Source organism: Lycorma delicatula, chromosome 8, assembly GCF_047948215.1.
Source record: "Lycorma delicatula isolate Av1 chromosome 8, ASM4794821v1, whole genome shotgun sequence".
Lineage (NCBI taxonomy): Eukaryota > Metazoa > Arthropoda > Insecta > Hemiptera > Fulgoridae > Lycorma > Lycorma delicatula.
The window spans coordinates 70,117,198-70,134,813 of record NC_134462.1 but is presented as its reverse complement, the minus strand read 5'-3'; the positions used below and the strand labels follow the sequence as shown (position 1 = coordinate 70,134,813).

At 26.9% G+C, this 17,616-nt stretch overlaps 1 protein-coding gene across 4 annotated transcripts in view; it reads right to left on the bottom strand.

Moving 5' to 3' along the window:
• LOC142328951 (uncharacterized) overlaps positions 1 to 17,616 on the bottom strand; it is a 164,235-nt gene that overhangs the window by 71,782 nt on the left and 74,837 nt on the right. For all 4 annotated transcript variants that reach the window (XM_075373146.1, XM_075373147.1, XM_075373150.1 and 1 more), the window contains exons 2-3: positions 14,885 to 15,056; positions 11,120 to 11,250 (exon numbers count right to left, since the gene is read on the bottom strand). In XM_075373146.1, coding sequence (XP_075229261.1) covers positions 11,120 to 11,250; positions 14,885 to 15,056 — 303 coding nt within the window. The remainder of the gene's footprint in view (positions 1 to 11,119; positions 11,251 to 14,884; positions 15,057 to 17,616) is intronic.

Below are 17,616 nucleotides of genomic sequence, written 5' to 3'. Positions count from 1 at the left end.
TTTTGGGTCCACTTCATGAATTCAAAACATAATTGATCAGAGTTTTATGAATACATAATTAAATTTGTGAAATTTAAATACATATATATTTATTCTTATATAAACATTAAAATCATTCATAATTTTGAATGAAAGTGAAAATTTTTTACGTTTTTTTATTTTGATAAATCAAATAAATAATCTTTTACTCTCACCGGTACATATTAATATATTATACAGTTCACGGCAGGAAAGGATAGATATAGTCCTCCATAATAAAAGGCTTTGTTCCACAACATTTTCCTGCCTGTACAAGTTAAGTTCAATAAAAAACACAATGAATTAAAAACGCATTTGTAATATCGAATGAAATTCCAATCACTCTTTGCTGTTTATATTGCGTGTCATAGCAACGTTTACTTGCTGTCAGTATTGTAATATTTTGTTGAGAGATGAAAACTCGCAGTATTTCAAATCAGTTTTTTCGCTTGAATTCTTTAACAGATTGTTTAATCGCATTAATTTGTAGTGATTTTTTTTTCCCAAACAATCCAGTTTTGAACTAAGTAATTTTGTGTGTGTGAATGTATTATTGCTCTCGCGCGCGTGTGTGTGTAAGTGTGTGTGAGAAAGAAAGAGATAAGCTGTGGTATTAGTGGATTTTGGATTAAATATTTTTTATGATGTTAATCGATAATTTGAAAACCAAATAATCATTATCGAAGATAAGATTGGGAAAAAAAGATTTTCAACTGTAAAATTGATGCTTAAACAAAGCTTTCATTAACATAAACAATATCTTATCCTGTAAGACTAATCCCGTTAAAACTATATACTGTTTATAACTAAGGTGTTTAAAAATTACTGATCCTCTTTAGAAAAAACTAAACCTTATAAAAATAAAAAAAAATATAGCAAATTGATGTCAATAGGTTGGTTCGTCTGTTAAAATAAAGACAAGAAAATAAATACCAAAAAAAAAAAATAAAAATTAACAAAAACTACCAAAAACGTTGGGGTGAAAGGTTATGGCAAGCCGTAGCTCCCTATTTGTTCTTTTAAAATCACGTGGAAAGATGTACTGGGGTCAGACTGTAGCTCGTTTTTGATATTTTTTTAAAATTATGAGAATAAATGATGATGTTAGAAAATAGGTTTTAAGATCCATACATAACAACAAAACCAGAAGAATTAAAATAATTCAGAACTGTATGAAAAATTGAAAATCCCTTCGATATAAGAAAAAAAGATTCATTTTTTACGGGCATTTTTCAAAAATAGATAAAAATAGATTGACAAAGGAAATATTTGAATTCAAAAAGAAATACTAGATTTACCTGGTTCTCATAAATCAGGGAAGACAAGAGAGACAAATTTATCTGAAGAGAAAATTCAGTATAAGGAAATATTTAGGAAAAACCACTAAATTTGAAATGTTTCCAAGCAAGAATAAAAAAAAACGTCAGTGATTGGAAGATAGAAATAAAAAGAACTATGAAGTGATAAAGGAATTTTTGAAAAACAAAAAGGAACAGAATATGATGAGAAAAAAGCTGTACCGCGGTCCATATCGCGGGAACATCGAAAAAAAGAATAAAGGAAGTTTAATACATTTGTAAATTGATAAAAAAAAAGAAATTATTCTGAAACAAATCCCGTCTTAAAAAAGAAAGAGCAAATGAATACATAAAAGAAGAGAAAAACACTCAAAAATAATGAAAATAAAATGTGGGAAATTATTAAGAGAAAAAAATAAAAGTAAACTAAAGAGCTGATTCGCGGTTCTTTAGCTTACCAAAATCGAAAAAAAGGTTGTAGTTTTAAGTAACTAATTCATATAATTTCTTTTAAATAGATTAAAGAATTTGTATGTTTACTAATGGATTTACTTTGTTCGCTATATGAAAACCTATATTTACTTTAATGTAGCAGTTGTTTAAAGTATATTTCAACATTAATATAGGTTCTTAATACAATAAATTTATTAATTAATGTTCTCGTTTAATTTAACTTTTTGGTGGGAAAACTTTTTATAGGGAAAGATTGATTGTTTATTTTAAATTAACAAAATTTAAATTAGATTTGTGTTATAAAACAGTGCAGTGTGAAAATTTTATTGAATTTGTAGCTGTGAAAACTTAAACTTTTTAATTAGTTTATTCCATTTAATTCAAAAAACTTCATTAAAGTCTTAAATTTATATTAAATTGTAATTCAATTATGTTTAATTGGCTGGACATATAATGAAATTCTCAAAAACAAACAAAATTAATTTAAATAAAAAAATAAATCACTGTAATACTGTGTATATTCGTAAATTAGTTTCTTTATGTTAACATATAAATATTTGTTAACCCTATTTTATTTGGAAGTAAAATAAGCTTTAGATGAAATACACAATATAAAAATAAATAAAATTAGATTAATTACATGAAATTAAATCGATTGATTTTAAGGCAAATTGGAGAATCACTCTTAACTGGGTAGATTTCATAAGAAAGTTACCTGTTGTAATGGAATCCATGATTCTACTTCCGAAAGATTTCGACATATCTTCGCGTTTCACATCCCCCAGACCCCAAAACCACCGTCATTTCAAATGTTTATATATATATATATATATTTCACTTTTTTATGGAAATGATAACTGCCGTAATTTTGCGCCAATCACTTTCAAATTGATACATAAAATATAACGATCCAAAATCGTAGTCGTGTTCGTTAATGGTCAAAATCGGACCATGGGGATGCTTTTTTCGAAAAAAAAAAACAAAATATCGCTATAACTTTCTTATTAACTAAAATATCAAATTCTTTTAAAGTTCTTACTTACTATTCTTTGGATAAGAGCCTAAAACTTATCTAAATTTAGCTTTTTGATATCACCAACCATTGGCCCAGGGGGTGGAAAAAATGGGGATTTGAAAGCAAAATAAATTATACCTCCCTTAATAGGCTTAGTATCGAATCGGTTTAAAGTGGTCGTTCGTACTCTAAACATTGCCTAAATTTTTTGTTTGAAACAATTTTTGATGTGACCAACACTTACAGCAAGGGATGACCAAAATGTTGTTGGAATTGTAAGAATTCCAGCAACTGTGAAACCTTTTGTCACAACCATTGTTGTGACAAAATCAAAATATTTTACTAAAAAAAATTTTTAACCTTTTTTTGAAAAATAATAATTAATGTATGTAGTATGTACTGTTGATTATTTAATACCTAAAATTTTAAATAACTTTTTAAACAGAATTTTTATATTCTAATCTTTTTTAATAGGTATGAATATATCGATAAATTTCCGTTTCTGTTATTGTAAATAACGGTTTTTTAATCCCTTATTAGTCTTTTTGTTTTCAGCCTAGTAGATGTTTGTCAGGGACTATTCACCAGATTAATTTCTGTTGATTTACATTTAAACAATAACGTGTGTGTATATAATTACATTATAAAAGAAAGAATATTGTTTAGTGTAAGCTCGATTCAGTTAATAAAATTTATATTTCCATTAAAAACCATACCCCAAACGTTGCGTAATCATATAAAAATAATATATTTAAAATGGCTGAATTTTAAGATTTGATTAGGCTTAATATTACTGTATGTTTTTATTGGATGAAATTACATATGCATTAATTAATTATTGAAAAAAATATCTGATGTGAACACTATATGACTTCCTTGTACGCCTGTTAAATTACAAATACACATTTTTTTTAAAAGGAAAGGACAAAATTTTATTTCATTAATAACTTCTTATTCATTAATAACTTCTGATACTTTTTTCTTTTTTTTATTGTTGAATTATTATTTATTGTACAATTTTTTTACAGTGAGAGGTTAATAATTTTAATAAATCAATATATTTAAATTAAAAAAAAAAAAATAAGTTGAAAAAGTGAGATGAAGTCTGATTCAAACCGATGTGCCCCCTAAGATCCAAATATTTCATTAATTAAAATTTTATTTGTCAATAACTCTAGAACCAGTGAAATTAAGTACCACTTATGTTATAGCGTTGAAAATTTCTGAATGAGAGCTTATAAATGCAGTTATGAAAAAAACCAAAATCCAAATTTTTTTGGATTTTGGGCTTTTTTGAAAAATTTTGCTTCAGTGATTGCAATCAAAAGGAAGGTGCACAACTAAATGAACAACAGTCCTAAATCCAAAATTTCAATATCCTATGGCTAATCGTTTTTGAGTTATGCGAGATGCATACGTAGGTATAAATGTCACTCCGAAACTAGTCAAAATGGATTCAGGGATGGTCAAAATGAATATTTCTGTTGAAATCTGGAAACCGAAATTTTTCGTGACCACAATACTTCCTTTACTTCTTCGTACAAGGAAGTAAAAACATTTAAATCATGATACATTCAATAAACCTATAAACTTTATAAAGTTATTTGTTTTATTATTATCGGTATTATTTATTGTAAAACTAAAAAGGTTTTACGATAAATAATAATTTAATAATAACAATAAAAAAAAATTGAAAAAATATCAGAAGTTTTTAATGAAGTAAGATTTTATGTATTTTCATTAAAAAAAAAGTGTATGTAATTTAATAGGCGTACAAGGAAGTTGTCCACATCACATTTTTATACTTCATTTTTTTTTTTTTTTAAGAACGTACTTTAATTGATTGATTTATTTCATTACAGTTATAGTTATTGACATATAAAATTGAGTGTAATGTGTGAGCTTTTTGTTGTGCGTTAAGGACAAATAAAGTATTTTTTCTTAAAGAATGATAAAAAAGAGGTTTATCATTTTTTTTAAATGTAAAATAATTACTAAACGTTGGAGATTTATAATAAATTAATTTGAGAAAAATTTACTCTTTTTATAACTATTTAAAGGATTTAATAGTGATATAAATAGAATTTTAATATTAAATAACGTAAAATTAAAAAAAGAGGTTTTAAAATTCAAGCAGCTCCTTGGTTTTCTCTTATTTAACTATGATTTTGTACAGAATTGTTTCTTAAGAAAAATTTATTTATCATTTAAAAAGGTTAGGTTATATTTAAATTATTTACAGCATTAAACATGTTATGTAAAGAAAAAACTATTTAGAATCAATTACACTGTATTAAAATTAATATACGTAACATAATAATATTTTACGAAATTCTAAGCAACTTATTAAAAATTATATTTTCTACAAGCGCAATTAGAAAAATGAATCATTTATTTTTAAACTATCAATTTAAACATAAAAATTAATTTAAATAGGTCGATTGTATTGATATACATAAAAAAAAAGAAAATGGAAAATTGACTAAAATAGAGATGTAAAGGGAACATGAATGTTATACAGCATTTCCATTTGTATGCAAATGTCATAATAGTGCATGCAAATTGCAGTCCTTAGCGTACAACGTGCTTATCACCCCAGACGACAAAACCATTTACAATTGTATATGTTTGAGTGTTGTATGTATGTGTCTGTATGTATGTGTATGTATAACGAGGACTCAGAAAGTAATAAATAGTATATAGTTGAGGTACGTAATTAATCGTATATTGTGATAACTGAAAAAGGTAACCAATTAGTTATAATAATAGATGACGTAAAACATGCGCATTTCAAGCGTTGAATTCAAAAAGAAAGTGTGGTATTGTATATCTAACTGCAGAATTATTGATTTTATTTTTTAAATTGATTCTAAACTGGTTTCTTTTACTTTTCCTTCTAAAGTAACATTCTTCTGTAATCAAAATAACTTATAAAATGTAATATTTACATTCATAGAAATAGAACTCTTTAAAATTACTATGCTTACAATATACGTAAAAGTGCATTACATTACATCAATACAAATTAATTTTAATCGACATAGAAATTTAAAGGTCAATAAAAAAGGTTTAACAAGTTGACTGATATACAAAACAACAATTCACTACTTTTTTCTCAATTTGTATTATTATTTTTAATCTACACATGTTCAATACCAAGTTTATTTTATCTAAAATTCTTTTTAATTGTAATAAAATAAAAAAGTGAGACATAAATGTGGATTTTACAGCATTTTAGTGAGTGACACAAATTGGTACCTCAAAAAAAAAGAAGAAAAACATCAATTATCATATTATAAATAGAGGTTTTATAATTAAAATACACTGCTTTGTTTAAAGGAAAAAAATTTTAATAAGAAGAAAAGAAATATTCTAGTCATCTGAAATAATGAAAACCAAGAAAATAAATTTGTGTGGTTCACAACGGGCATGGAAAAGCCTTTACATCCAATTTTGTTTTATATCACTCAACTTTTTATTCTGTTTATTACTTTATAATAAAATGGGTCAGAATGAAAATAAAATATTTCTAATGAAAGTACCAATTTTTAAAAACATTTAAAAGGATTTATGAACACTATTTACAATTTTTTTTTGTCTATAATTATTTCGATCTAATAGTGACCCGGAAAAAAAATTCTACGAATAGATGCACAGCAAATCACTGCCACTGGGTTTTAACTTGCTGACCTAAATAATAAATTTATTCTACAAATTAAATTTATTTTGTAAAAAAAATATTTAAAAAAATTACAAAATATATTTGATTATATATAAGAAAATATTTTTTTAAAAAAGCTTTTATTTAACTAATATTAATATTAACATTAATAAAAAAAATAAAACAAATTAGAAAAACCCTCTCTAAAAAGTAAAAAATAACAATTAAATCAAATTGAGAATTTTAAACAAAAAAATGAAATATATTAACAAATATAAAAATGCATTGAAAAGTAAAAAATAAATTATATAAATATCTAATAAATAACCAATAAATAAAAAATAAATTAATGTAACAATTATTAAATTTTAAAATTAAATGTAATGAAAATATTTAGTTAAATAAAAGCGTGGCGCAGTTTTTATAATTTATTTAAAACAATACATTTATTTTTACAACAATTAATCTTAATTTTCGTTTTCAATAACGACGTGAGGAGGCGGAAAGGTCTGCTGGAACCTCTCCAGTTGAGACTGACTAGCTACAAGTAACAATATGGGAAAATGTCTTTCTTTGTACGTGTTCTCACATAGTTGAAGTTCATCTTCGAATTCTGCTTGTAATTTAAGCCAAATTGAACGCACTCTTTCCGCTAAAAGTTTCATTTTAATTAATTATGAATTTTTATTTAATGAACTCATAATTACGATTACAATTATAATAATGATAATAATTAATAATTTTTCAGATTACCGTCAAAATGTAATAACTTTGTGTAAGATTTCTAAATTTAATTTTTATTTTTAATCTTATTAACCCTTAAAGGTCATCTCGGTGCAAATTTGAACCATCAAAGAATAAAAACTTGAGTTATTTTATTACAGATAAATAAAGTATATACATATACTAAACAACCTCATTAAACAAAAAAATATATTTTAAAATTCAGCAAATGTCTATAAATACTTATTCGAAAACATTGTTATAAAAACTGCGCCACGCTTTTATTTAACTAAATATTTTCGTTACTTTTAATTTTAAAATTTAATAATTATTACATTTATTATTGGTTATTTATTAGATATTTATTTAATTTATTTTTTACTTTTCAATGCATTTTTATATTTATTAATATATTTTATTTTTTTGTTTAAAATTCTCAATTTGATTTAATTTTTATTTTTTTTACTTTTTACAGGGTTTTTATAATTTGCTTCCTTTTTTTATTAATGTTAATATTAATATTAGTTAAATAAAAGCTTTTAAAATAGTAAAAATATTTATTTTTACACATTGAAAGTTACATACGTGCATCAAATTTCAATCATTTTCATATGATACTTCATGAGAAATGAAAATTTTCAACTAAATGAATGAATTTAGCGTAGGGGTAGCGCGTGGTGGTGTGGGTGGGTCATATCAAATTCCGACACCGTAGTGCTGTATTGTCATCGAAGTTACATACGTGTACCAAATTTCATTGATTTTCATACGATAGATCAAAACAATAGCAGTTGCAAGATTTGATTATTCCTAAAGTGAGTTAAATAAAAGCTTTTAAAAATCAGCTGTAATTTTATAGCAATAATGTAAAATTTATAATTTTTGGGAAATACCTTAGTACCTATTGCATGAGGCAATGCACAAAGAAGCAAAGTATACCTTTGAATGATCACAGCTTTTTATATTTAAGATGGCGATTATGTTCTGAAAAATGAGACGCAATAAAGCCTTATTTCAGCTTATTTCGCAATAAAGCCTATTCTTCAGTTTCAAGTATAAAAAGGAGTTTTTTAATTCGACCTGCTTTTTTATATTTGTTCAAGCCTTATTAACGACCAAATTACTAATTAAGATGATTCTTTTATTTCTTTTGTAGAAAAGGTTCGTTTAGCAACGTAGTATTCAATTTCTTGGAAAAACCATTAAAAAACGATTTTTTAACGAAAGATTATATTATTTAAAGACCTTATTTATTTTTGTATTATTTTTTACTATTTTATTTTTTACCGTAAATATATGTAACCCAAAATCATTTTAATTTTCAAAATATTTTCGAACTAAAACTTTCAAAAAAAATAATTGGAAAATCAAAATTTTTTAGAAAAATAATATAGCGGACGATGCCTTAGTTGTTAATGTCGTTTCTCGGCATTCCCTTTCCTTATCTTTATCAAGTAGCAAATAATTCGCTTTTTGTGTTTTATGTAAAAGGATTTTTTACATTCTGGATGTATTTTATACTCATGCCCAAACAGGTAATTTAAATTAAATTAATCCTACAAAAAATAAATTAAATAATCATTAAAACTCTTGCGCAGAACTGCTCAAGAAGACCGACTTTTCGTTTCGGACGCCTTATTTTGCAGTCAGAAACACACTGATTTTCGGAGTACAACGCACTAAATCCGTTCGATTAACCAGTAGACCCTACACACAAGCATAAAATTTCAATTCACTCACCATTATGACTGTCTAAGCTCGTATGAAAAATACACTGCCAACATAACCTCAGATTTTTCGACCTTAAATTGAATGTATCTAAAGAATAACTCAACCAATCTTTATAAAATTTTCTCGTACATAATTTCAGATACACTACGACAGCATATACAGTATAAATTTTAATGAAATTGATATAGTAGTTTTGGTGATTTTCGAGCCATAAACCTTTATAATAGGCGATTTATATACACAGTATGTCTGAAAAGTTCCGGAACTAAATTTCTGTTGTCGATACAAGTAGCACCATCTCTCAGAAAACCAAAACACTATGTTGTTCGATGTCTGACGATCGTGTGTACAAAATTTCTGCACGTTTCGTCACTCCAGTCTCGAGTTATAATCGGCCGCGTACGTTGTGTTCATATGACTTTGTGCGAGTTCGCGACATGGAACAGTGCAATAAAATTGTATGTCCGACTTTAAAAATCTTTCGTTGAAACTTATATTTTTATGATGCAGCAAGCATTCGGTGATGAAGCCACATCTCGTACTACAACATACAAGTGGTGGAAGCGGTTTAAGACGGTAGAGAGTCGCTGGATGACGACGAACGAAGCGGGAGGCCGTCAACAGCTGTTCACGACAAAACGTTGCGAAAGTACGCGTGCAACTAGTCAAACTGTCCCAACTGATCAAACCGTGAAATCTAAATTCTATTTGGAAGTAATGAAAAGTCTGATGCGACGCATTCGTTGAATCCTGTTCGAGTACCGTGATCCGGGCAGTTGGACACTCTTGCACGACAATGCCCCGAGACAAGTGGAACAGTTTTAACATGTTATTACGCCGAAAATCAAATCACCGTCTTATCTACACGCTCTGTTCACCCAACTTGGCTCCAGCAAACTATTTTCTGTTCCCGAAACTGAAATTAAAGATGAAAGACCGCTTTTTTTAACGACATTCCGGCTATCCAAAAGGCTTCCACCTAGCAGTTAAAGGCGATCCCACAAAGTGATATCTCCAGAGTTTTGACGGGCTCTACCGACGCTGCAACAAGTATATAACTAGAGAAGGGTTTTACGTGCAGGGCTGATGAGAGTAAATTCGTTTATCTTTAAATCTGTATTTTTATTTAATTTAGTTCGGGAACTTTTCAGACGTACTGTGTACATATATAAGGAAATTACATTTTAAGTGAATGCTATTTTCTTACGCTCATATCTCAAAACTTAAAGAAAATTCATTTTCATCCCCCACTCCCAACATGCAACTGAAATTAATACCGTACTTTTCTTCGGAAAGGCAGTAAAAAATTCACAACTTATTTAAAAAATATAGTTTTAAATAGGTATTACATTCAGTTCTTGTTAAAATTTAATTTTTTTCTAAATTATTAAGAAGTTGGTGCCGACTTAAAAAATTTAATACTTCAAGAGTTGAACAGTATTAATTTTTACGTTTTAGAAGATTCTAAAAAGTTGGTCAAAGTATATACACAAGTACAACTCAACCAATCTTGTTTTATATATATGTGTATATAATTAGTTAATTAAATATTTTTTTATTTAATAAAATGTTTATTTTAATGGTTGATTTGTTTTAAACGTTTCCCAAACATCGATCTAATTCGCTATCAAACATACTATCAAATAGTATTGTCTAATTTGCTAAACAAATTTTAAAAAAATGTCCAATTTTATTTCATTTTTTATAAATATTAACAGTAATTTATCAGGTTTAGAATTTCTTCGCATTTAAAAAAAAATCATAATAACAGAATAATTGTAATTAGGCATCGTCCTTTTTTACAAAAAAGTATTTGTAACATTATTAATCTCGATTTTTGAAGAAAGAATGAATAAATCAATTTTGTAGTTTCCTTTAAAAAAATCTTATTATTTTTCTCTTAATAAGCCATAATACAAATCGACTATCGATAATAATAGTCTCCAATGTTATAAAAAAATTTCTTGATACATGTTTTGTGTTGTTTTTTTTTTCAGTAATATAGTCAAGTCGTATATAAACAATATATATGAATCTGTGTTATATTAAAAAACTAAAACAAAAAAAAAAAACATTCATTACTATCACTGAAAGAAAGGTACAAAAGAATAAAACCAGACTATCCTTTTTTAAAGTACGCGTACTTTACTATGACAATTCTTTCATTTTATCACAAGTGCGTGAGCATTTAAATTTTAAAAATTAAATAAATTCTCTTACCTCAGCTTCTTCAGATGCTAGTTCTCTGCTCTTTAAAAGCGTTTCCAGTCTATCATATTCTTCACGTAAAGCCCATATTTCTCTTCTTAGATGTTCATTTTCACGTCTTAACTTTTTTATATCGTTTTGACCTAAAATGAGAAAAATATAGGATGTATATAAAATATTTATAGATTATTATTTCATGACTTTATCAATATTATATAGAACTGAAGATTTCTTTGTTTATTACCTAGAATATTTTTTTCTCATAAAATTTTTGTTAAAGTTACCTAAAATCCCCTTGGAACTGTGGGTGGGTTACTCATTATGTATAAAATTCATTGAAGAATTACTTCGTGTACAGCTATTTAACTTGCTTCAAAATATTACTATAGATATATTTTTCTTGCTGATTATCAATCCTTTTGCATTATACTTCTGGTGATGTTTCTCTGGTTTTTGGCCAAACGCTCAATAGATCCGTTGCAAAGGTACCGTTGTAGATATTGTATCCTTATTTTTTTTTTTTAATTTCAAGATAGAGGTGTTCTACCTTTGAAATTTTCCACCGACTCTGATTCTGATTCAATGGCTGGACAAAAATATCAAATCAAGCTGAGATGCTTAACGGGTAAAAGCAGGATTTATAATTTTTTTAAATAAAATATACATGCGTTCAAGGATATCTGGATTTTTTTTAACCTCCCGGACCACCGTTAAGCACTACTTCAGAGGATGAGATTAATGAAAATTTTTTTTAGCGTGTGAAAATGCCATGCTTGACCGGAATTCGAACCCGGAACGTCCGGATGAAAGGCTGAGACGCTACCACTCGCGCTACAGAGGCCGGCTATTACCTGGATTTATGCCTATTTATTTTTTACTCTTTGTCTGGACATAATACAAAAATGGCTGTACTGATTTTAGATAAAATTGTATATTAAAATCGTCTAAAAACATAATGATAATTACAAGAAGCCTCATCCATCTCTTTATTAATTAATTATTTTTTTATATATGTTACTAAATTATCAGAAATAAGATATTCAAACAACCGGAATCAATCAAATTAAATCACAAATTTTTTACCAACCAAAGAAACGACTAATATACTAATATACCAGAAGAAGAACATTAAAAAAAAATCACATCGAACCAGAAATTAAAATAAACCAAGTCTATAGAAAATTTGAATTAAGAAAAATAATTCTTTATAATAAAAAATAATTACATATAAAATAAGATGAATAATCTTAAAATCAGAAAGCAAAATTAAAAAATATCTGCGAGATTTACGCAAAGCATAATGATCTACCTACATTAAATAAATTACATGAAGAACTTCAAAAGAGTATTCGGTTTAAAGGTTCTAGAACTACATTAGCAGCTATTCTGATAGAAGTAGAGTTTAAGTAGTGTAAAACTAATAATAGTAGAAAAATTTTGATTGAGAAAGAAGACATCCAATGAAAGAGGGTAGAATATTTAAGAAAAATGACCGACTGCAGAAAAGAAAATTCTTCGATTGTTTTTTTGGACGAATCGTATATTTTAACGTCCCGCTTGACGATAAAATCGTGGTTAGATGACAGGGTGCAGGAGTAAAAGTGCCGATTAATAAAGGTGATCAGTTAATCAAAATCCATGCTGGAGGAGAAATGGGTTTCATTCCGAACGCGAACGCCTGACTTGGAAAACGAGTTTAATAAGCGGTTACTTAGTACGACAGCGTCAAAACCAATAATTTCGTTTTGTAGACATCTGAAAAATTAGTTTCTGGTCTCCCCCCCCCCACGACAGTGGTTATTATTGATTATGCGTCATACCACATTTTCCTTCTAGAGTAGCCTCCGAATTAAAATGGTAGGAAAAGTAGCATGATTAATTGGCTAGAAAATAACAATATTCCGTTTAATAAAACAATGTTTAAACTACAATTGTATGACAATTAATTCACATAGAAATTCAGAAATAAAGTACCAGTTTGATGAAATATTAAATAAACACGGGCATCATGTTCTACAACTTCCAAATTACCATAGTACATCTAATTTAGTGTAATTATGGCTTACAATATACATCTACATCCAAGCACTAGTTAAGATTATTTTACTTTAAAAACACAAATAAATTAAAATTTTTGTTTTTGCAATTTTTATTTATTGAATTATGATTTCTTATTACGTAATAATGAATTTTAAATAATAAAACATGACAAAGGTAATAAATTAAACATGTATAAATAAAAGTACATCGATTATTATTGTTGTCCTATTAGATTGGTTGTAAATGTTTTCGGGTTCGGTAGTAATTCAGTCTCGATCTTCTCCAATACAAACTATTATTTCCATTGTACGCACTATACATGTATACGTACGTATGTACCCGTACATATGTCCTGAAATAATTCATGCTTAAATTATGTTTTTTATTTAGAGGATCATGTAACGTCACTGTATGTCAAAATCCGGATTTGCAAAATTTGACCCCCTTGAATACTTTCCCTTACATAGTATGTATTTATGTTTACAAATTAAAACTATATAGGAGGGAAAGTAAAAATAATATTTGAAATGAGTTTTTTAAAAAATATTTCTATAAAATTTTATATCAGTTCTTTTATGAGTATTAATCTAAATAAAAAATCTGATCTTCGGAGAAACGTCAATTAATTAAGATTGCGTATAGTTATAGTAATTTTCTTGTATTTTCTACACAATCCTCCTTGCCCTACACCCACAAACGTTTATAAAATCTATTATACCGTAATGTTTATTATTATAATGAAACCTATATCGATGGTAGATATATCGATTATATACTATACAGACGTACTTAATTTACATAAATATTTACAATAAGGAAAATAAGGTAGCACAATAAACAAAAAACATGAAGAATAACAAAAAATAAAGGTTAAACTTACGGTATACTATGTTAATTAAAAGTAATATCGAGTTATAAAATTTATAATTATACAAATAAACAAGACATACCTGTATTTTGATTTGATAAATATGATTTTAAAATTTTATTAATCATTATTAGAGTTTATATTAATAATTTTATTAATAGTAAAGTTATAAAATACTCTTTTTATAAAATCCATTATTATTATTAATATTAAAAAAGACACTGTTATAAATAATAAAATTTTTCCTAAAATTTTATTCAATATCTCGGCTGTAACATATAAACAATTCATATAAAATCGACGTTAGTTATAAAAATAACATTACAATATTTGCGCATGCGCTGAATACGACTGGCGAATAATTTAGAAACTACTCGGATTACAATTCAATATTTACCTTTTTAAGGTCGTTCTTATTTAACAATAATAAAATTACTCTAAAGAAGGGCAGATAACGGGTAAATTCTATATTAATATTTTGAAAATGTAATTCATTATTCATTCTAATGTCAGAGTTTATGGAATGCAATTTAATTTATTTTTCCAAAGGAATTCGAAGGATTACAATAATTTTCAAAAAAAATTCATAAGCAAGATAAGGTTAAATTAATAATGTATGACCTTTAAAATAGTAAATTTATTTTAGTTTGACGTTTTTACGATTTTATATATCCGATATCCATTTACCTGTGCTTAAATTAGAATTATCGAATTTAGTGTTTGTTTTTTTAATGAAAAATATTATGTTATGTTGGTAATAATATTTTCCATACATTTTATATTAGCTTATTTAAACTTTTTATAATAAATATTACAACTTATTAATTAATATTTTTTTAAAATTATAATTTTATTTTGTTTAGATTTACCTCTTTCAACTTCAGCGTTTATATTTATTGTTCTTAATCGCAATTCCTCATTCTCATATATCATACCACGTGATGAATTTCGATCAAGAACCCTGTTTGGTTTAACATTAACATCCCGTCTTCTTGCACGTAGCATTGATGAAGAACCGGGAGCCATCCTTTCCTTGTATAGCTGAAAAATTAAGTTTACAATTAAATAAAAAACATATCAAATAATTTTACTATATATTAAGCTAAAAAAAATTATTGGATTATTTTAATGTTAGAGAACATTAAAATTAAACGTAATTTTAATGTGATTTTATAAACATAATCCGGAGTATATGCTTAATTTTATCATAAATCTAAATCTACGGTTTAGAAAAACACTTAACACGTAGCCTACCATATCATAGTTTTACACGAGTCTTGCGATTGTTAATTAAAAAAAAAATTTAAAAGGTGCTAAAAAAATTTTCTGACTTTATAATAGGTTACTAATACTTAACTTAAAAAGCTGAAAAAGGGTTGCATAAATTTTCCGGCTTTGATCTTCACAGATTTTTAATTCAAATACGCCGTACGGTTTTTAATTAACAAAAATATCAAAATGTTTGTAAAAAAAATTTAGTCCGTTTTGACTTCTTTGATGAAATGCCCTGTTTACCTTCAAAGTTATGCTTATTAAAAGTAAAATTGAAAGAAAAAATCAAAATTGTTAGTAAAAATTTTAACCTTCTTTACAAAATGATATTTTATCATCAAAATTAAACTATATTACTATATCTACACAAATAAAAAAAAATACTTTCGGCACGCCGGAAGGCGGAGGTAGATTTCACCGGTGCTAAGTAGGGAATAAAAAAGATTTCCACCTTAAAGTTAAGAAAAACTTGAAATTTACTCAATACCACAATGGTTGCATGTGAAAAAAGTTTCACATGTTTAGCATACGATACGACAAACTCCATCTTCTTACAATTCCAGGAACATTTTGGTCATTCTTCGCCGTAAAGGTTGAACATATCAAAAATTGTTTCAGACAAAATTTTTCGGTAATATTTAGCTAAATAACGACCACTTTAAACCGATTCGATACTTGTCTATTAAGAGAGGTATGATTATTTTTGTCTTCGAAACACCATTTTTTCCACCTCCTGGGCCAAAGGTTGGTGATTTCAAAAAGTTTTACTTAGATACATTTTAGGTCCTTATCCATAGAATAGTAGGAACTTTAAATGAATTCGATATTTTACTTAATAAAAAAAGTTATAGTTTTGTTTTTTCGAAAAAGCACCCCATTTTCACCCCCATAGTCTGATTTTGCCCATTAGCGAACTCGACCGATATTTTTGGTCGTTATATTTTACGTATCAATTTGAAACTGATTGAAGCAAAATTACGGCAGTTATCGTGTCCACAAGAAAGTGAAATATATATATACAAACTTTTGACTGACGGTGGTTTTGGGGTCTAGGGGATGTGAAACGTGAAGATATGTTGACTTTTTCCGGAAGTCGAATCATGGTACAATTTACAATAGCTAACTTTCTTATGAAATCTTCCTAAAACATATCATTTACAATCAACGCCCAGCGAAAAGTACTGAAGATAAATTTATGAAAATTTGTAAACACGTTTTTCTTACGGTGTAAGTGCATACTAAATAAATCATTTTTAGAAATTCTGAGTTTAAAGGGTTAAAATAGAGTAAAATTGAATTTTATATATTTTTTTATTTCTCGGTAACAAATGAAAATGTCAACTTGATTTTTTGGTGTGCATAATCTTCATGTAAATATTTAAAAACCAATTCGTAGATTTTTCGAAACTCGACCGTAAAAGGGGTGAAGAAAAGTAAAAAATCTTGAAGAATGATTACAAATTTATTCTCTTTTCTACTATATTAAACGAGATATTCAATCTGTTGGGGCTTGCAAATACCCTTCTTACAAATATCTAAAAACGATTATCGTTTTTTTTTTAATTTCAATTTTTGAAGGGGACGACGGTGTATGGCGCGTCGACTCAACTAACACAACTATTGCCACTGTTTTTATATGCGACGCGACTGGCTGTACCTGCCTCCGGTTACTTGACTAAAACATATAAGATAAAAAAAATTAAAATAAAAAAAAAAAAACGAAATATAGTCACCTCCTAGTGCTGTTTATCGGGAAATGCTAAGAATAAATATTTAATCCAAAATAAATTTTTATCCATACGAAGCCAGCTTACCAGCTTATAATTACAATTTATAAGATGGAGGCCGAGTATTTTGAAATCCGCATTTTTCAGATCACTTTATGTTTTGGGCTCTGTACTGATTAAATTGTTGTTCTGAAGAAATTCCAATACACTTATAGTTTTTATAAACTGAACAGATTTTAATATTGATTTAACGTTATTATTTTAACAAGTATGAATTTAATGAAACATGAGTTTCAATGGCTCCAGACTAGGTAGACGGGAAGGACAAGCGAAGCGAGCCCTGACCGGCGGCTATCTTTCTATCTTTTTTTCAACTTGTGCACATTTTATATAATTTCTGTTCATTTCTTTTTAAGATAATTTGTATTTTTGAATAGTTAGTTACTTTTTGTAATTCAAAAAATAAAATGAGCTCTACGTTGAGAAATTAATATTTTTATTCAAGGTCAAATTTTCTTATTTTCTATTTCGCGTGCGCAATACATAATACAAATATTAATATAAAAAAAAAATCAAAATTTTTAGTAAAAACAATTGGGTCT